Source organism: Neofelis nebulosa, chromosome 14 (assembly GCF_028018385.1).
Source record: "Neofelis nebulosa isolate mNeoNeb1 chromosome 14, mNeoNeb1.pri, whole genome shotgun sequence".
NCBI lineage: Eukaryota > Metazoa > Chordata > Mammalia > Carnivora > Felidae > Neofelis > Neofelis nebulosa.
Window position 1 is genome coordinate 21,365,724 of NC_080795.1, and position 22,375 is coordinate 21,388,098.

Below are 22,375 nucleotides of genomic sequence, written 5' to 3' on the forward strand. Positions count from 1 at the left end.
ACTGCCATAATTCCACCACCTAGAACACTGCCTCCTATACAGTAGGTGCTCCACACATAACTGTTGAATGAAGGAGTCAGACCCAAAAAGTTACATCTTTTTACGAGCAATTAAAATACAAAGAAATCCTATTTTTCATACAGGACATTTCTTTCTCCTCTAGAAGCATTCCTGTTCCTATTTCTAATTTTCAAACACTACCAGACATCAACATTATATTGATGACCATTATATTATATGATCATTATATTACATGATTATTTGATTATATGATCAACATTATATTATACGATCAATATTATCAACTGGCACTTCATTTAACCAATTAATAACAAATTTAGACTTTGTGGAAATGGAAGAAACAGAAGGCAAAGCTATTTTGTAATCCCTAAAAACATTATTTTCAACCTCAATTGCTCTTAATACATTTAGATCGCTAAAATACTGCTTTTCAGCGGTCAATAGTAAATGGGCAGAACATCATTGAATTTTATTTTATTTTATTTTATTTTTTTTCCAACGTTTTTTATTTATTTTGAGACAGAGAGAGAAAGAGCATGAACGGGGGAGGGGCAGAGAGAGAGGGAGACACAGAATCGGAAGCAGGCCCCAGGCTCCGAGCCATCAGCCCAGAGCCTGACGCGGGGCTCGAACTCACGGACCGCGAGATCGTGACCTGGCTGAAGTCGGACGCTTAACCGACTGCGCCACCCAGGCGCCCCCATTGAATTTTAAAAACATCGTAACCTTGCCATTTTCAATTCGGCAACATGCCTTTGAAAATCACCTGCTCTCCTCCAGTCTCCCCATATAAGGATACCTGGGGATTTCCCTGGAAAGGCGGGAGCTTCATTGCCTCCCTGATGCTTTAAGATGCTCAGGTTCCTTGAGGCACAGAGGCGAGACGGCTACTACCAATGTCAGCATGGCTCCAGTTCCCCTTTATCCTTGCTACTGCCTCAAGACACCCGAGGTTGAGATGTGAATGAAGTCATCATGGAGAAGGAAGCAGGAGTAGTGACCACAGAGGTGAAGACCGTTTTGGAGTCAAATGCTCAGAGATCGCTTTCTCCAGACTTCTCTTTTTCTTATAAACCCTAAGTCCCATTCACAAGTGCTCCAGCAGGCCATGATTTTTACATTTTCACTCAAGAAAGACAGAAAGAAGGAAGGAAAAAATCCCTAGCGTACTCCATCCCCTTCTCCATTGTGCGACATGGAGAATCAGTCTATGGAAAACAAGATCCCCTATAGCTTCAGTCTCTTCACCAAACTTTCCTTTCACCTTCTGCTAAGCCTTTTTCCAAGGACCTTGCTTCTCCTGTAGAGCTTCTTCCAAGTAGACCCTACTCATTCTCTCAGATTCCAGATATTACAAGAGACCTGAAAAACATATCCTCACTGCTTTTTCTTCCAAATCGTTGTTGTTTGCTCTCCCATAAGGCCTTCCTTTTCTAAGATTTATGGCAATTCTTAAAAACTTCCATGAATGACCCACCTCCTAAACGTGGCCTCGCATTTATCAAAAACTTTAATATTTGACTATATCCGCTAACAAGTCCCAACACTGTCTTGGGTTATGTATCCAACACTTCTCTCATTCCATCTAGGCCTCAACTCTAGTCTTCTACTCCAACCATCAAGCTCAAGACCACATTGTGAACCTTCCCCCCCCCCCCCATTCCACAGTCTTGCACCACAACAGCATCAACCAATTTATTTGTTTACTTAACATTTACTGACCAGCATCCATGTGCTCAATTCCATGATGGGTGCTAGGAATATAACTGTAAGCAAGCCAAATAAAATTTCTGTTCTCATAGTGCTATGGGTTAGCAGGAGGAAAGATAATACAAAGTAATTTAAAAAGTAGTGATGAAGGCTGAAGAAAGGAAGTACAGAGGACTGACTACGGAAGCATGTGGTAGAGGTCTGAGTTTCGAGATTAAGGAAGAAACATCCTCTCCTTCCAGAATTTTCTTTCCTCTAGTCTCATCTGTTCTCCAACGTTATCATAGATGCAGGACCCTTCGACAGCCTATTTTCTCTCAATTTGTTATCCCTTACCTTTGCTTTAAAAAAAAAGAAAAAAAAGCTTTGAGGCTACATGAATAATTATTTTAAACTCTTACTGATACCTGTCCTTTTACTTCCACATTCTTCCCTGCCTTACCAGAAAATCCTTAAATATCATTTTTACCTGAGCAGCAAAACTCTTGTAGAGAAAAACTGCTCTGCCATAAAGGCTCCACATTCATCGTTCTACCTTTGTTTGGACTCGGGCTCTATTGCCAACCTTCTTTTATATTCCAAGCAGCCTCAGGCTTCCCAACTCCTCATGGCATCTATTTCATTCTTCTCATCTTTTCCAGCTCACAAGCCTATCACTATCAAATGAGTTGATAGCTCAAAATGAGTTGCTTCAGAGGAAAAAGTAGAAGCCATCATTCATTCATCCATTCATTCATCTAGCAAATATCTAAGTGCCTAACTTTTTAAGTGTTGAGGATACGAATGAACAAAGCTAGCCAAATCTTCGCCATCACAAGCTTACATTTTGGTGGGGTGAAAAGCCAGCAATAAAACTAATACACAAGTAAATGATACAGTTTGCGAAGGGCTGTGTTATGGTGGTTAGCATGTTAGAGAGACTGGAAGCCTACAGTGAGAGTTTTGCAACACTGAGTAGGGTGGTCAGGGTGCCTTATAGAGAGGTGATATGAGAGCAAAGACAAGGTGATGAAGGAGTCAGGCAGGTAGGTGTACAGAGAGGTGCCCCAGGCAGAGGGACGGTCACGGCAAAGGCACCGACTGGAAGCATGTCTGGCATGTTGAAGGACTAGTGGGAAGCAGGCAATAGGTCTGATGGGTCTCTTCGCTATTACAAAGAATCAGCATTTACTCAGAGATGAATGGGAGCTACTGGAGGGTTTGAACAGAAAAATCAGACAGGAATTCCCTTAACGTAGTGTCCCATCCTCCACTTCAAACTCACGCACGTTAACTTCCATTCCATTGTTCCGGATGTTTCTGTGGAAAAGTTATTCCTTTCTCTAAGGCGATCCACTTCTGTTTTGGATTTAAGCCACTGTTGTCCCAGCAGGGACCTCCCTCCATCAGTTACCCCCATTTTGCCTCAACCTATCACCCCTACCTCTGTAAAGTTTGTGTTGGCAGCCAAAACCACTCTGACTTTCTAAATGTCATCCTCAGCCCCGTATCTTACTTTCTAATGGACTATCTTCTCTTCTCCTCTCACTGCTTACATACTTGAAAGACACTTTTCTCCTCCCTGTCTCCACTTCCTCACCTTATTGGTTAAATCATCCATTTATTCCCTGAACTTATGACCACCTAGATCTGCTAGGAACTATGCTGGCAACAGAAATGGGGCATACAGGCAAGTGGGCACGAGGGGAAGTAAATCACTACTCACTGAAACTGCTGTAGGCTAAATCTATTGATGTTTCTCATGGATATTTTATTTTTAAAGGTTATTTTGAGAGAGAGAGAGAGAGAGAGAAGCAGAGAGACAAGGGCAGAGACAGAGGAAGAGAGAGAATACCAAGCAGTCTCCACACTGTCAGTGCAGAGCCCGACACAAGGCTTGATCCTGTGAACAGTGAGATCATGAGCTGAGCCAAAACCGAGAGTCAGATGCTTAACCGACTGAGCCATCCAGGTGCCCCTCTCATTGATATTTTATTTTGACATAACTTGACACTTGAAGAAAAGTTGCAAGTAGAGTAGAAAAAATTTTCCAGATATTGTTTACCACAATTTCCTAAACACTAACGTCTTAGTAGCTTAGTCCTCTAGTCCCTTTTTCATTATATAAGTGCGTGTGTATAAATACGTATATCTCATTTTTTTTTTGGAGTTGCAGATATGATGCCCCTTTGCTACTACCTCAGTGTATATATTTAAGAACAAGTTAGTCCTTTATCACAGGTTATCAGTATCAGGAAAAATAGCAATGCAATATCATTGTCCATAGATACTTAAAAAAAAAAAACTTCTCTCATTTCAGTACATGACTTTAAACTTGCACTTCAAAATTACTACTTTTAAAAAGTATGAATGCTATACACATACACTGTACGATATTTTTGAAAAAAAGCAGAAGGAATAAAATTCAAATTATAGTCTATTATCCAGAGGAAACCACCATTAATTTGTATACCCATATACAAAGACACATAATGTTTAAAAATAAATGGATTATACAGAGCATATTACTCTTTTGTAACCTGCTTGGTACAAAACCTTTTGTTACTCTTTTGTAACCTGCTTGGTATACCTACTTGGTATAGTTAACATTTCCTCATGCCGTTCAGCTTTTTCAAACCTATTTTTAATAGCTGTATCCAAATCTCTCACACAGACAGCGCTTCCTTGAAATTCTTCCCTGCCTTCACTTGCAACTCAATCCTCTTCCTTCTTCCCCAGTTGAAAAAAATCAGTGTTTTCACTTTATCCCCTGCCCATCTCTCCATATTGGTCTTCCCGGGATTCTGTCTTCAACGCTGTCTCAGCCCACTAGCTTTAACTCTCTGCACGCTTCCGAAATTTCCATTCTAGATCTTTCCCAAGCTCCAACATCTCTGAGGGGATGTTACCTCCCACTCGACATGCCCCAGAGGGAAGGTACCACCTTTCCTTCTCAGTCATGCTTGTCTTGCATTCTGTCACCTTAACCTGTCTCTGCCTCCCTCACCCCTTCTGCTCATTGGTTACTATGCCATAAATTCTACTTCACAAATAGATCTTAATGCATCACTTGTCCACACCATTGCCAGCACCTCCTCTCTGGTATTAAATGCCAGAAGATTTTATCTGGTCTCTCCACTTCAGTTCTCAAGCCCCCCTCACTCCTGATATAGTCTGGATTCTGTATGGGAACACAATCATGCAACCCCCTTTCTCTGATGTCTCCTACTGCTCTCAGGACACAACGCAAACATCATGTGGAACACGCAAGCCTGGTCAGACTCTATCCTGACCCTGTCCAGCATGCTATCATCACTCAAACTGTACACACCAGGAATGCTGAACCACTGGCAATTCTAAATTCTGTGCCTCTGTGTCTTGGTCTGTTCCCATGGAGTTCCATCTGTCCAGCTTCCCCCTCCTCATATTTTCTCCCTCCCCCTACCCTATGTGCTTTATTCCTACTCATTTTTTAAGGCTGAGTGAAGCCATCATCTCTCCCAGGAAACCTTTCTTGCCCACCTCATCCCAACCTTGTCTCTGTTGGGTCCCTTCCTAGGTATTCTTGGGGATCTCTTGGGTTCCCTCTGGAAATCAAACTGTAATGTGATGATCTGGTTACCTATTCACCTCACTAAGCCTCAAACCAGGGCCACTCTCATGTACCTAAGAATCCATAACGGCACCAAGCACATTCTCTGGTTTAAGTTGGATTCTAGTAAGTGTTTTGTAAAAGAACTCATGGGCATAACACCTTTTTGTTATTTCCTTATTGCTTCCATCTGGTATCCTAAGTAAAAAAGTTATACATTTGTATTTCATGCTATATCTATGTATAACTCCTTTTAGTTGTGGTATGTATTAAATAAGTGGTCCTGAGAGCTGGAGTAAGTCAATCACAAATTTATGTACGTATAGCATTTCCATTTGAGAGGTTTTAAAAACACAGCAGATAATATAAAAAGGGTTAAAAATTTAAGAATTACTTCTGATAGAAATAATTTCTTTATTGAAATAGTCCAATCTGGGTAATCTGGCAAATACATAATCACAACCTCACAGTTACTTTAATATCACAATCACTTTCCTATCAGTAATTTCATTAACAAAGATGTGAAACTTGTTTGTTGGAGGCAGGCCTTGTTAACGTGAAAGAGATCAAAACTAACTTAAGGATTGAAAGCTGCTTTATAAAGTGTTTAATTAGATCTATAGTTGACATGACAGGAGGACAGTTTCTAAGACTCCTTGAAGAGTATCAGAAGCAAAATTTTGCCTAACTAAATATGCATGATTAGAAAAATCATACAAATGAGAGAAAAAGGGAAGGAGTCACTAACATAATTTAGTAGAAGAGAAAAGAAACAAAACCCCTTTTGATTTTGTCTTCTTGATAGGATATCAATATTTTCAGCAAACACTTCATAACATTGGATAAAAAGAGAATTACAAGAATGGGACTCTGCATAAGGCTCTATTACATTTATATAATACATACACACATACATATACACACAGATATATATTTGATATATCTAACAGTTTCAATAAACTAAGAAAAACTATGTTTTGTATTAATGTGAAAGTCTAATATATATTCCTTACCTGAACCTGAGAAATTGTCTAAAGACCCGTCTGCTGTTGTTGAAACTATTTCACTGCTGCTCATTGGCTCTGTTTTAACTACAAAATAAACAACATATATCATATATCCAATTAATAGTTATTTGTAAAGGCATGGTGGAGAAGTTATAACATTCAAAATAGTTATAAGAAAATCACTCTAAAAGCCAGTCTTTTAGTATTTGAATGTAATTCAGATTAATATTTGTAATAGCATTTTTACAAAACATATGCATGCTGTTTTCTCCTTAACAATCCATTGTGTCAAGCTATCCTTTAAAAACAGAAACACTTTAAAAGTAGCTAAATGCGTTACCTTACATATTTATTGAAATGCTTATTAACAAATAACTTATATCTTAACATTTATATGATGTGGACATGAAGTTATTTCCTTGGGTATGTAGCCATTTGACCAAACAGAGCCAAAAAGCCATGATACTCAAGGACAGGCACATGCTTACGTGTGTGAACACACACACACACACGCACACACACTCCTAGTTATCCAGTATAGCTGAAAAACAGAGTGCTCAATTTAATGGATCATTACAACCACTCAGTCGTATCTGGCTGCCAATTTATCAATATCTGATGTACTTGGTACCAAAACCACACTAAATGTAAATGAAGCAGAAATTAAGTTTTCCATTCTAAAAGAAAACCAATTGCAGACCGTTTGTCAAAAACATATGATCTTTAGTAAAGCCCCTTGGGGTTGTAAACTAAAAACATTTAGACTTATGCTGTGAGTTATTGAAAGCAATCCACTCCACTGACATAGTCATGGTATTATTGACCCCTATCAAACAGATAAGCCAGACACCTCAGAACATTTGCCTTTTTCCTCAGATTTAGGTTTAAAAAAAATGAAGAGAGAGTATTATTGCTTTCCTTAGAAACAACTAGTGAAGTGCTATCATTGAGATTTGCCTAGCCCACTTTGTGGAAGTTTTACAACCCCACTAATGGGTTTCCAGAAAAATGGCAAGAAGACCTTAGGGGCTACTTAAAAATCAATAACATGTTTCCCAAAACGAAGGTCCTACCAAGAGAATATTTGGGGTGGCTTCCCTTAGAAGTAAAAACATTCTGAAATGGGGAAGAATGATGGAGAAAATGCAGCTTTTCCTTCTCTCAACATTAACAATTTCTTATAAACATCAGGAAAATAACAAATTCACCCTCTTTGACCTTTGAATCTTTTACTAATACATAACGAGTGGTTTTCAAATAGATAACATAAATAGTTGCAGCAGATAGTCACTTACAAAAAATTAATTATTTAGGCTGCTTCTAAACACATGAAAAATAAAACCAGGAAGTCTAATGGGAATCACTGCAACGGATTGTTTTCGTGTAGACCAAACAATAGTGTCACTGAAGTTTTCATTTTTCCACCAGTTGTTTGGGGTTAGAAGTCTTAGTTGATGCTATTAAATTCTGACACAGGCCTGTATTTCCCTTTTCTCTTCACACCTCCAGGCAACCTAATGATCTTGTTCTTCATAACCATTATACTCCCCTAGATTGTGGAAAGTAGGTCCTCTACTACTGGTACACAGCTCCAAAATTTCCTACCCAGTTGTCCACATCCTAGCTTTCCTCCCTGAAAGAACAACTCATACAGCACCCTGTACCTATAAAGCAATAGCTCTATTTCACTCTGTACTGGACAGATTACCACAGGGATCTGAACTCCAAATCAAATACCATATACTGATCAAAGGCTACAATCAGGCCCAAGGGGAACAGGTCATATGAAGTGCCTCCTACTGTCAGACTATGGACGTCATGATTAATCCTTTTAAAGAATTCTCCAAGGAGGTCTCAGAGCACAATTTACAAGCTCCCTAGTTAGGTACTGTCTCCTTGTTTCACATGCAAAAATTGAAAGCAAAGGGACTAGGAAATTGTCCAAAGTCACATAGTAAGCGGCAGAAATGGGAATTATTTTTGCATGTTTTCAATCCCAAGGCTTGAAGAAATGACAATATGTGGCACTTCTCAACAATTAGCACTACTCTACAACAAAGCAAGGAAATTGAGGCACAGTGCCATACACGGTGGATATAGAGGGAAGTAAAACCCCAGCAGTCCAGATCCTCCTAGAGTGTGAACACTCCCAGGCTAATGCACTCACTAGGGGATCTCAAGTAGAAGCTCCTCATTCACTTGCCTGAGAAAATGGTGAAGAAAAAATTTTCCAGTGCATAGGGTGTTAGCCCACATTACTTCTAAATCTTTACCAAATCTAAGATCTATGATTCTACAGATTGGATGATAAAATTACTTGGCGAGAACTTACTATACCAAAACCACTCCCACTCTTATACCCCTAAGACTTACTCTAGCTATTCTCCATATTACTAGCTTGATCGAATACAGCTTTCACTCCCAGGAGACACATTAAATTATACTTGAAATTCCACTAAAACGAAGAAGGAAAGGAGGAGGATACTTTTTCTTTTAGGCCCCAAGTACATTAGCTTCTGCCATTGTTCAAATATACCCATCTATATACTAAGGAATAAAGACTCCCTTTTCCTAATGAGTCCAATTTTTTTTTTAAAAGGCTCACTTGAAAAGAAGAGGATGTATATAAAGTAACTACCAAGATACTCATGATTTTATCAGGTACTGGAACTGAATACTTTGATCACCAGGGACCCAATGCTAAAGAGACTGAAGATTTATTGTGATGTAAAATAGTTTCTGAGTGAAAGCCAAATAAAGAGAGACCACCTCCCGAGTTGTTGTTGCCAAGCATACACCCTCCAGAAAGTTAAAAAGACAAGAGGGGGCGCCTGGGTGGCGCAGTCGGTTAAGCGTCCGACTTCAGCCAGGTCACGATCTCGCGGTCCATGAGTTCGAGCCCCGCGTCAGGCTCTGGGCTGATGGCTCTGGGCTGATGGCTCGGAGCCTGGAGCCTGTTTCCGATTCTGTGTCTCCCTCTCTCTCTGCCCCTCCCCCGTTCATGCTCTGTCTCTCTCTGTCCCAAAAATAAATAAAAAAAACGTTGGAAAAAAAAAAGACAAGAGGGATCTCCAGCCACCAAACTACCCATCCTCACTCGCGCTATCGGATTTATAAATATGCCATAGATGACAGAATAGATCACCTCTCCAAGGCTCAATTTTTTTTTTAACTCCTAGAGATTTAAATACCACCTCCTGAAATTTTTAACTTTACAGATTTAAGGTGGTGTCACATCTGAGAACAATCATCCCATCTAAGCCACCTATCTGAAAAGAAAAATCTATGAATCTTCTGTTCTCTTCTAAGTAACTGTAGGATTCTTTTATCTCCACTGTACATTTTCCTTCATTACAGGATTTCAGTCTGGTAGAAAACAGCAATTTTTATTCTCTTTTGCCCTCATTCAAGAGTCTGTCTTCATCACTCCAGTCTTCAATCTTCTATCTGATACTTTAAGGACCTGAGTAGGTCCTTAAATATTCTCTAATTACTCAGAAACTCCCCTTTGCCTCTTTCATCTTCCACTGCCCCCCTCCCCCCTGCAACTCCTTTGCTCAGTCATGTTCTCTAGGCCTGTACTGTACAGGGCAACGTGCTACCCTCCAGGGCTGCCACAAACTCTCATCTATCAACCTCTTTGAGCTTTGGTTTTGGAGTCAAAGAATCCAGTTATCCGCTTTAAGACTTTATAAAAGTTATTTGAGCTCTGATCCTAATTATCTCACGTACAAAAATTTTTAAATGACCCCTGCATTACAGGAATGCAGTTAGGATTCGTAGTATGTATGTAGAGTTTGGTACGGTCCATGGTTTCAAGCATGTCCTGGGGGTCTTAGAACATATTATCCACAGATGAGGAGGGACTACTGTGTAAGTTTTCTCCTATAATCATCATTAGTCCTGCCTTCTTAAGTTACATTCAAGTTACCTTGATTTGATTTTACTGTATGATTGAATTTGATTTTGGCCATCCTGAGGAAAATGGCCTTGCGTTGGCTCTTAGGCAAGTTGCTTGACTTTATATTCTTAATTTAGTTTTCAAAGGATAAACTTAACTTTAATGTGAAGCTCATATATAATAGATTGTATCCCATAAGAAAGACTTTGATTTCTCCTAATTAAAAGAGACACTTTAATGATCAAGTGACTACAAAAGTATGACCTCTGGACCTAGCTAAATGATTTCTAAGCATTTTTTTTTTTACCCTCTCCTGAGTATGTTATCCCCCACTTAACAGATGAGGAAGTTGAGGTACACAGAAGTTGAATAACTTTTCATACTGTTAATAACAAAGCTAGATTGAAATTCAGCTGATAATTCCAAAGCTGGTGCTTTTAACAGTCTTCATTTGAGATAGCTCCCTGGTAGCATTCCCAGGAGAAAGGCATTTGGAGCTACTACTGATGATGGTGGCAAATATACTTTCAGCCCCTACTTTAAACCAGGTACGTTGCATTAATTTTTATGGATCCTTACTACCTTTTTCATTTGTGCACTGGTACTAGACTTGCTCATGAGAATGTCATGTCTTTCCAACTTCACCAGCCCGGTCTGGAACCAAGAGCTGGTACCTTAGAGTCCTGTGTTATCTCGTACCAAGCATCTTTTTCGCCAGGCTTTAATCCTCGCTTTGGCAAGTCCTTATTTTTCATTCTTCAACTGCTATTCTGGATTGTTGAGCATGGAAGATGAGGCCACAATTTGCCCGCTGACCAAATTTGCTAACATGCATGCCTTCCATGTTCTTTTGACTCATCCTTTTTCTTGACCATCCCTTTTCCATTTATTGTGGCCGAAATAGTTTCTATGGAGTCTTTTCTACCTACCTCAAGCCTCCAATCCTCACCTCATGCCCCATCCTCTTCAGTACATGCCCTAACCAACTATTTGATAAAGCATGTTAAAGCTACATTCAATCTTTCCGTGGTCTTCCTGCAACATCTCTGATTCCTACTGGTTAATCTCAGTGGAGGTTTCCTTTCCTGTAGTAGGATTTAACCTTTTACATTTTTATTCTTACTGCCACTTCCATACTGTCTTTGCCACAAAACTCCATTATGCGATCTCCCAGAATCCTCAATAATTCCATCTCAGGAGGCTACTTCTCTTCTACCAACAAAGACAGACAAGTCTGAGATATCACCTTACACCTGTCCGAACGGCTAGAATCAGAAAGACAAATAACAAGTGTTGGCGAGGATATGGGAAAAGGGAACCCTCGTGCAATGTTGGTATGAATCTAAATTAGTGCAGACACTGTGGAAAACAGTATGAGAGTTCCTCAAAAAATTAAAAATAGAAATACCATATGATCCAGTAATTCCACATCTGGGTATTTACCCAAAGAAAGCAAAAACACTAAACACAGGGCACCCTTATGTTTATTGAAGCATTATTTGTAACAGCCAAGATATGGAAGCAACCATGTGTCCATGGATAGATGAATGGATAAAGAAGATGTGTTATGTGTTATACATACATGCATATATACATTATGTGTACATACACACATATCAAAACTGCATATATGTATAAATATGTGTGTATATATACATGTATGTGTATATATATGTGTGTGTGTGTGTGTGTGTGTGTGTGTGTGTGTGTGTGTGTGTATTACTTACTCATAAAAAAAAATACGAGATCTTGCTTTGGGACAACATGGATGGACCCAGAGGGTATCATGCTAAGTGAAATAAGTCAGTCAGAGAAAGACAAATACCGTATGGTTTCATTCACATGTGGAATCTAAAAAACAAGAAGAAACAAAAACACAAAGCAGAAACAGACCCATAAATGCAGAGAACAAACTGATGGTTGCCAGAGGGGAAGGGAGTAAGGAAATAAACAAAATGAATGAAGGGGAGTAGGAAATAAAGGCTTCCGATTGTGGAATACATAAGTCAGGGGAATAAAAAGTACAGCACGGGGGGGCGCCTGGGTGGCGCAGTCGGTTAAGCGTCCGACTTCAGCCAGGTCACGATCTCGCGGTCCGTGAGTTCGAGCCCCGCGTCAGGCTCTGGGCTGATGGCTCGGAGCCTGGAGCCTGTTTCCGATTCTGTGTCTCCCTCTCTCTCTGCCCCTCCCCCATTCATGCTCTGTCTCTCTCTGTCCCAAAAATAAATAAAAAACGTTGAAAAAAAATTAAAAAAAAAAAAAAAAAAGTACAGCACAGGGAATATAATCACTGGTATTTTAATAGTGTTGTACAGTCACAGATGCCAGCTACACAGCATAATGTAGAGACTTGTCGAATTCCTATGTCGTACACCTGAAACTCATATAACATGATGTGTCCACTATAATAAAAAAGCAGGTTTCCCTTAATTTTTAAAAGGCTTTTCTCAACCATGAGACTTCTCTCCCTTTTCTCAGCACCAAGTTTCCTACAAATTTGCCTGGATCATCTACTCTGGATGAGTAGATCATCTGGATCATCTACTCTGTCTTTAGTCCTTTCCATCATCCCTTTCTTTATAGCTGTTATTTTACTAAAAGGACTTTTTTAATTGCCCAGGTCAAACTATTCCCAATTCTGATTTTCCTTAATTCTTTCACAGAATGGGCTTTCCTCTTTTTTTTTTTTTTTCATTGACCAATACAACACGCAACATTCCCCCGTTTCCCCTTCGTATCTCTCTTGTTCTCTGGATCTTCTTCCCTTTGCCTGCTCTGTGGTTTTATAATTCTATGCCATTCTTACCTATTTCTCTAGTCTTTCCTTGCCACACATTTAAAAAAAAATCATCTTCATGTACATGACTCCCAAATATCTATCTACCTGCACATCTTTTTCATGGGAACCACATCCCAATTACAGAACACCCTCATCTGGATCAGGGTGAAACTCAACCTACTCCAACATAAAATATTCATTTTGTCCCTCTGTAATGGTCATGTCATCTAGAATGAAAGTTTCCTTTTCACCCCAGTTTCTCCCAGATCCCTTCACTTTGCACCCTATTGCCGCATCTATAATTGCCACCACTCTATAATCTTTCCCAATCATCTTGCTAATTTCACAGCCACTACCTAATTATCTTATATCTATTCTCCTGTAAAAGTTGATAATTGGCCTTTCAGCCCCTGCTCTTTTTTTTTTTTTTTTTTTTTTTTTTTAAACATTTTTTATTTATTTTTGGGACAGAGAGAGACAGAGCATGAATGGGGGAGGGGCAGAGAGAGAGGGAGACACAGAATCAGAAACAGGCTCCAGGCTCCGAGCCATCAGCCCAGAGCCTGACGCGGGGCTCGAACTCACGGACCGCGAGATCGTGACCTGGCTGAAGTCGGACGCTTAACCGACTGCGCCACCCAGGCGCCCCTCAGCCCCTGCTCTTTCTACTCTAAGCAGAGATACTGATCTCTCCATAGCTTAGATTTGAGGGAGTCACTCCTTGCTCTGAGGTCTTTAGCTCTCCATGTTCTCCTGAATTAAGCTATTAAGTTACATTCCCTTCTCATGTTTTTAAGCCCCACCCCCCTACACTCTAACACCAAGCTGTTTCCTTTTTTTGGCTTTACTTCTCTATTTAACAAATACTAACTTACAAGAATATAAAAGTATTATAAAATACATGGTTACATCTAATTGTCCTAACTTTTCTGTGTGACACCATTATCCCATTTTACAGGTCATGAATCACAGGACTGTATATATTCAACATTTATACCAAACTGGCCTACTGAGATCCTTAACGCATCCTCAAACCCATGGTTTTGCTAATGTCTTTCTCTCCAACATTAAACATTCTATAAAATTTCCATCTGACTAAATTACACAATTCCTTAAAGGTTGAACCAAAGTCCTGTCTGCTTTGTGAAGTCTCGCCTGACCTACTACTCTGGACTGATTTTTCTTTTCCATGAGCTACTAAATGGGAATTTATACCTCCTTCAGAAAATACATCCTATTCTACCTCATTTTACGTTTCAGTCTTATCCATTTTAATATATTATAAATGTCTTTACGGTAAGAACTACATATTTTTGTAGCTCTACAGAACTTGATACAATGTGTGACACATAGTTGGAACTCAATATTCATTGAGGGAATAAATAAAGGTAAAAATGTACAACTGACTTCCAACTGACTTCATACTACTAGACACATTGCATAGGGCAATTTATACTATATATGCTCAAACATAAGGAGACATTTTATTCCTCCCAAATTATCACTCAATCAACTTATGTGCAGGTGCTTATAAAGCCTCTCAGTTGCAGGATGCACATCATTAAGTTATTTTGAACGAAGTACTCTTTGGAGAAGACACACTAACATAAAATAGTATCAACCATTGGAATTTTTGTATATTAAAAGAGGACCCTGCCTGGATCCTTCGAAAGAGCGATAAATTAACGATAATGCATGGGGCATATCCACCCAAAGGCAAATCTTAACTATTGCTATAAATAGGTCTTAAAAGAACTCTTTTAAAAGCTACACTGCACAAGACTATGCTGTACAGATAACAAATATAAGCTCGTGGGACAAAATAAATACACAGCCACCATAATGTTCAGGTATCGTTTGGATTCAATGGCTGTATCACTCACAGATTTAATGAGTATGCTTACTCAAACCATGAGGCAGAAGTGGAAACGTAGGTCTTTGGAAACTAGGTCAAATGACTGAAAAAGATGGCAGTAAGGGATACCAGATACCAAAGGCCTATGTGAAGAGAGTGAATAAAATTACCACATGAAATATGAAAGTGGGAAATAGTAATATTTGAAAATTTATAGATTTTACATGACACTTCAAAGACACAGAATTGAGTTAATAAATTAAATATTGTAAGTAGCCATTTAACTATTTGTTCTTTACCTAACAACGTATATGTCCACGAAACAAGTGCTTTTGCCTTTAGTTAGTTCCCATTGGGAAAATGAGGTGTGCCTTTAGGTGTGACTATTGGTTCTACAGTCTGGCATCTGGTGATCACCAAAATTTTAAAGCTAGGGCCATCCTCTTTTGCCTAAAAGAGGGTAGAAAATAGAAAAAGTATTAGGTTTTCAAAATATCATACCTTATACAACCTCAGGAAAGTCAAATCAACACCCATAGACTAAACTTAGCGTTTGACTGTATACATGGCCAATAAGAAATGTTAGTCAATTTGAAAACTTGTTATTCACAGCAAGTGTGACATGTGTACCATATTGAAGCAGCACTGTGCAACGGCTTCTGTAGAGGTCTAGACCCATTGACTCTTTTTAGTAAAAGAAATGCCACACGGTAGAGGAGGGCGGCTCCTTTGAGATGTCTCCTGAAACTTCACTTTCCCTTCCTGAAACTCTCATTCTTGCCACCCAGGCTCAGATTCCTGACACACAAAATCTGGGCAGACTGCATGAGCCTCCGGACTACTGTTCATCTCTCCCCCATTCCAATCTATCCTTGAAATTGCTGTCAGATTAGTACCTAAAACACTTTCGCCCTATCAATCCCTTGCTCAAAATATTCTGTGGCTTCTCTACTGGCTCCAGGATGAAGTCCAAATTCCTCAGTCTAGTATTCAGAGTCCTCCACAGTTTGTCTCCAGCTGATCCTTCCAACCTTATCTACGATCAATTCCTTCTTCAGCTAAACTGGTCTCCTCACGGTCTCCCAAACTATCCTACCTTTGTTCAGATCGGTCCCTCATTTAGAATGCATTCCATCTCTTCTCAACCTATTCAAATTCTACCCATTTCCCAACACTCAGCTCAGATTCCATCTCCTTCTTGAAGCCTGGCCAGACCTCAGCAAGCTGAAGAGCTCTTTTTTCCAAACTCTGAGAGCACTTTTGTTTGCATCAGTGGCTTCCAACCTTCTTGAGAACGAAGCCCTCTTTCTAACACCCAAGTATTTCAGAACACGAATGACAGTCTATTTTTAATCTGTTGATTGAGCAAGTGCATAATGACAAAAACCCACTGTGAAATTTCAGACCTGAAAATGTGCATTTTAATAAATAGAAGGTCCCGTGTGAAAAGAATTAACTATATACGTGGCCTGTTAATTTCCTCGTCTTACAGACAATGCTTTTGGCACAAAAGAATTTGCTGACCTCAGTACGAGCTCTAGGGCTCCTGGAGATGGCTAAGTCACACATGGAAAATTCTCAGCTTCATAACCCAATTGACATATTAGGACCTTTTAGTTTGGGCTAAGTTTTCAAAAAGTCTTATCTCCTCCACCTACATTGTGAACTCCTTAGGTCAGCAGTAGTATTGTTTACTTCTTTGTATTTCTGTTAGAACCTGGAATAGCTCTTTATGAAAAATAAATAAATAAATGTTTCCTTCCTTTTTTTTTTTTTTTTTTTTTAATTTTTTTTTTCAACGTTTTTTATTTATTTTTGGGACAGAGAGAGACAGAGCATGAACGGGGGAGGGGCAGAGAGAGAGGGAGACACAGAATCGGAAACAGGCTCCAGGCTCCGAGCCATCAGCCCAGAGCCCGACGCGGGGCTCGAACTCACGGACCGCGAGATCGTGACCTGGCTGAAGTCGGACGCTTAACCGACTGCGCCACCCAGGCGCCCCAATAAATGTTTCCTTCCTAAGTATTGTAGGCTCACTTCTTTCACGAATGTTTTATTATAACATTTTTCATACATCTAGAAAAGTTAAATGAAGTATATAGTGAACAGCCATAAACCAACCACTTAAATCCCATAATTCACATATTACTATATTTACTATTCCATACCTATTTCTCATAAAACCATCTTATTTTTCATGTGCTTTTAAAATAAGTTGCTTATACCCTCTATTTCTCCTCAATACTTCACCATTCACACCATTAGCTAGAATTCGTATTTGTTTCTGGTTCTTCTTTCTGTTAACTAACATTTATATATAATGAAGTACACAGACCTGAAACGTGCCATTTAATGACTTTTAACAAATCCCTACATTCAGATTCCAAAGTGGGATCTATTTTTAGTGTGTTATACTGATGGAGCATGGCACAACAGTACAAAAAGACTGCCCTTATGTTAAGAATTCTCAATTAATGACCTAGGCAATATTTCAGTAGATTCTCAATGAACAGTGCTCAATTAATGACCTAGGCAGTATTTCAGTAGATTCTCAATTAAGAATTCTCAATTAATGACCTAGGCAATATTTCAGTAGATTCTCAATGAACAGTGCTCAATTAATGACCTAGGCAGTATTTCAGTAGATTCTCAATTAAGAATTCTCAATTAATGACCTAGGCAATATTTCAGTAGAGTTTCAGAACAAAAAAGGAAGACTTTAAATAGAAATTGATGTTTATGGAGTACCTACTATAGGTCACACGTTGTGCTAAGTACTTTACAAGCAATGCCTCCTTTGCTCCTCATGGCAACTTTAGGAAATATTATAATCATCACCTTTCAAAGGTGAGGAAACTGCAGGTTCAAGGTGTTTGCGCAACTAGCCCAAGGTCACGCAGGTAGTTTCAAATTTCTTTGACTTACCATAGCTTTCACGAAATCTTTGCAAAGTGCAAACATTTTCTAATTAGGCCTTGATCATCCTTAATCATCACTCTGCTGGAAATCTGAACAATCAGCAAAAACAGCACAGCCATAGGAAAAGTCCCAGAATGCCAGGGCATTGAATAAAAGTGTATCAGTGTATGTTGCAAATTAGCGGATGGTAAAATAAACTAGTGTATAAAGATTGGAAGCAGATGAGCTGGCTAGGACTCAGAACCTCAATCATATCAATCTGGAAAAATGGTTTACTTGCCTAAAATGTAATCAACCTACCAAATTTACATCTCAGATTATGTTTTTTCCCCTATATTTTCCCATTCTTCACCCATTTGCAGGGATACTCAGACATAAACCCTACCTTTATTACGTATTAACTGAGCAAGTACTTATTAGGTAACCCAGGTACTCAGAGTACCTGAAACAGCCATTGGATAATGTGAGGGACATCAGAAGAGGAGAAAATACCCTCTCCCACCCACGGAGACCCAGTAGCCAGTCCCAGTAGAGTTTTTTTTTAATGGAACATTTATAATTATTTAATAATAGCTGCTAGTGTTTGAATACATGTGGTAGATGCTAGTGACTATGCTTAGTATATTAAGTAGACATTGCCATAATACCATGATAAAACTACAATCTCCATTTTACAAAGCAGAGGTTCAGAGATCACAGATGATGATAATGAGGATGATGGTAATAATAATAACCAGTAAATATTAAGCACTTCCGAGGAGTCACATTGTGTTCTAAGCGCTTCACCGATTAATTTAACCATCCTTGCAGACCTACAGGTACGTACTATTATTTTTTTTAAGTTTATTCATCTTTATTTTGAAAGATGGTGCATGCCCACACGAGCAGGGGAGGGGCAGAGAAACGAAGGGGGAGGGGGAGAGAGGGAGAGAGGGAGAGAGGGAGAGAGGGAGAGAGGGAGAGAGGGAGCAGGGGAGGGACAGAGAAACGAGGGGGGAGGGGGAGAGAGGGAGAGGGAGAGACAGAGAGAGAGAGAGAGAATATCCCAAGCAGGCTCCACGCTCTCAGGGCACAGCCAGATGTGGGGCTCCATCACACAGACCATGAGATCATTGACCCGAGCCAAAATCAAGAATCGGATGCCTAACCAACTGAGCGACCCAGGCGCCCCAGTCAGGTACTATTACTATCTTCGTCTCACAGACGAGGAAGCAGAGGCACAGAGCAGTTCAGTAATTATTCAGCGTCACACTTAGCTAGCTGGTGAGTGGCAGAGCTGACAACAAGGCTTCGGAGCCCTCTCTCAAACCCCTGCTCTGCCGCCTCCCAAAACCCACGTTACATGGTTAGTAAATAGCAAAACGGTGAATTTTTTTTTGGCCAGAGTTAGTCTGACTGCAAAACCCACGTTCTCACCACCATGCAATACTGCTTTTCAATACTTTTAATATTATGCATTCTCCACTTAAGGCAAGCATTAGATGTAAATTTGAACTGAAATAATAGCATATAAATAAGTACATTATTTCAGACAAAAAGGTCCTCCTAGCTTTTCACCCAGAATTTTTTCTCACCACCCACCATCCCTTGAATACAGTTTCAAGATACCATTCGATGCATTTCTGAAGCATAGACTCAATCATAGCACGCTCCTGTTCATGAGCCTCCAAATCATCCAGCTCCCACAGGATTGAATTCAAACTCCTGAACCTCAGACGTAAGGCTCTTCCTCCTCTGCTTTGGGTGATTACTGTCTTAGCCCCTTGGCACGCACTGTGTGCATGTCCCTCTCTAAACACACACACACACACACACACACACACACACCCCACCCCTGGGACTAGGGATGTCTTTGCTACAGCTGAACAATCCATGCTCTTTCTTCCTTCCTGGCTTGTCACCCAGTGTTTTTCCACCTCTTCTTCAAGACTCCGTTTAAGTACTACCTGTGTGCATAAACCATCCTCGATCACCCCAGTCATAATTAGGACCCCACCTCTCTGCAGAATATAGCCCTAGTGATAAAGTATAGGGGTCATCTGATTATAGGTCTGCAAATCCAGCAGACTGTAAACTTCTCCTTGGCAAGATGATATTTGGTAAATTTCTAGACACAAATCATGAAATCTTTCTTGAATGAATGATGTAATGGTGGATATACAGTGTGATGTATATTCTTTTTTTATATATACATACATAGAGACTTTTCACTGCAGTATGTATATATCCTTGTCCTTGCAAGTTTTCTTCACACTTAAGTTTTTAAATTTATTTTGAGAGAGAGAGAACACATGCAAGCGGGGGGGGGGGGGGAGGGGGGGGAGAGAATCTCAAGCAGGCTCTGCACTGTCTTCTGCAAGCAAAGCCCGATATGGGGCTCAAACTCACCAACTGTGAAATCGCAACCCGAGCCAAAGTCAGAAACTTAACTGACTGAGCCACGAGGCACCCCAGAATTTTCCTCACTTTTAAAACGTTCACCTCCTATGGGGAACCTAGGTGGCTCAGTCAGTTAAGCGTCCAACTTCAGCTCAGGTCATGATCTCTCAGTTCGGGAGTTCGAGGCCTGCATCAGGCTCCATGCTGACAGCTCAGAGCCTGCAGTCTGCTTTGGATTCTGTGTCTCCCTCTCTCTCTCTGCCCTTTCCTTGTGCGCTCTCTCTCTCTCTCTCTCAAAAATAAACATTAAAATTTTTTTTAATTAAAAAAATAAAATGTTCACCTCCAATCATGACACCTTACCATCTTGTAAAGATACTAAATCTAAGTGTACTAACTGCCTGATATTTATATAATTCATGTGTTTCTTGGACTATGGGGAAGTTGCTTCATCATTGCTTAATACTATGAAGTCCAAGAGCAGTTGTCATTAATAAATTAATTAATTAGTACAGGTCAAATGCAAGTCAGTTACTACAGATCAAATTAAAAATCAGCAGCAATGTTGACTGTGGATGTTCTCTGAATGGATGGCCTGTATAATTACTATATAAATTGGTCTGTGAAATCATCATTTTCAAACTTTGAAAACGAGGCTTTAGATACTTATTGAATCTATTAATGCCTTTAAATAAAATGAGTGACTCTTGTCTCTTATAATCACTCTCCTGCATTATCTGCTTAGTCATACGGGGCATTCATTCAACAAATATGTGTTAACTGCTTAATCACAGCCAAGCCTTCTGCTAGATGCCGAGAACACAGTAGTGAACAGGTTTATCCTTGCCTTTAAGGAACCTAGAGATTCTACTAAGTGAAACATACATATAAACCGATGTTGTATTTCCTTCAATGACTCATCCACTTAGACAGGGTAACATAAAATTTCTTAGGGCAGATAAATTATGTCAGTAAGGACCAAGTTATTTGGCTATCAGGGAGCCTATGTTTCAGAGCGTGAAGGATGTGAGCTTTGAGATCGGTCTGACGTGTCTTTGATTCTCTTCTCCAGCACAGTACTGTGCTATTTAAACTCTTTGAAATTAGGTACATAAAAGTTAACTCTTTTGCAGATAAAATCAGGTATGCTATTTCTTGATATGCTTAAGAAACAGTAAGAACTTAGGCCATTCATTTCATAGTCCTCATTTTGTTACAAAAGTATTGTTTCCACTCACAATTCCCTTGATCAGTAATCAATGCAATGATAAAACAGGTAAGCATTTTAGATTTTGATTCATTTCATAGAAAAAAAATGTTTCCAATCGGCCTTAAAGGGAGTACATAAATAAATCAGCTTAGAATGTGTTTGCTAGAGTTCATCCACCTTTTTTCAGTATAATGAGATGTTTCAGGCATGAAATGAAACTAAAAAAAATCTACAAAACCAACAAATTACCATAAACATAACAACAACCTTTTACTTACAAGAGGGGTCCTAAAACTTTACATAAATCCTCAGCCTAAGTCCTTGATTATTCAGCAGTCACTGAAGACAGCTATGTGTCAGATGTTTTTGCCTACCCAAAATAAAATCGGAAAATTTGTAATTGTCTTTTTTCCTATTATATTGTACCCTTGGAGCCAAAGAGAGGAAAATGAGTCACTCTTAGACTTTACTCCAAGTAAGCAAAGTGGGCACACATAGACCCATCACGCTATCTATATACAGCTCACCCCCAAGGCATCTTTGGCCATCAAAAGAAATTAGGAATCACTTAAATCACTTAAAACCACGAGTGAAGAATTCAGAATTAGGCTAAATACTAGGACTCACTAAAGGTTCACACAATCTCCCTGGAGGGAACCAGGAATTTCTCCCAGAAGATAGGATGTTCTAAGGGAGGTACAGATTGCTGATGCTACCTAACTTCTGGCCCAGCTAGAGAAGAGATGTCATAGAACTCTGATTCTCTTGAACTGTGAGGTATTGGGGAAGAGGAGAATACTATATACATAGAGTCCGTTTATCAAGAAGCCTGATTCTGTACTCTGAGCACAGTTTCAGGCAATAAGCGTTGGAGTTCCTATTCTTCCTACCAAAGCTATTTATGAGCGATAGTACATCTGCCAATGGGCAAGGCCCTACACATGCCACCCCTTTATCCTGTGACTTCGCCTCTTATACCCCGTCAACCTCTCTCCCCCGGCCACACCGCCTGAACGGCTACTT

General features: G+C 39.6%; 1 protein-coding gene across 16 annotated transcripts in view; it reads right to left on the reverse strand.

The window, feature by feature from the left end:
• The window catches only part of EYA1 (EYA transcriptional coactivator and phosphatase 1), a 354,086-nt gene that overhangs the window by 136,369 nt on the left and 195,342 nt on the right, over positions 1-22,375 (reverse strand). For 7 of the 16 annotated variants that reach the window (XM_058699809.1, XM_058699807.1, XM_058699806.1 and 4 more), the window contains one exon: positions 6,316-6,393. The exons of 4 other annotated variants lie outside the window; for them this stretch is intronic. In XM_058699809.1, the coding sequence (XP_058555792.1) occupies positions 6,316-6,393 (78 nt within the window). Of the gene's footprint in view, positions 1-6,315; positions 6,394-15,143; positions 15,295-17,179; positions 17,285-21,979; positions 22,079-22,375 lie in introns of those variants that run through there. 5 more of the 16 variants (XM_058699823.1, XM_058699822.1, XM_058699817.1 and 2 more) reach the window with 4 other exon arrangements.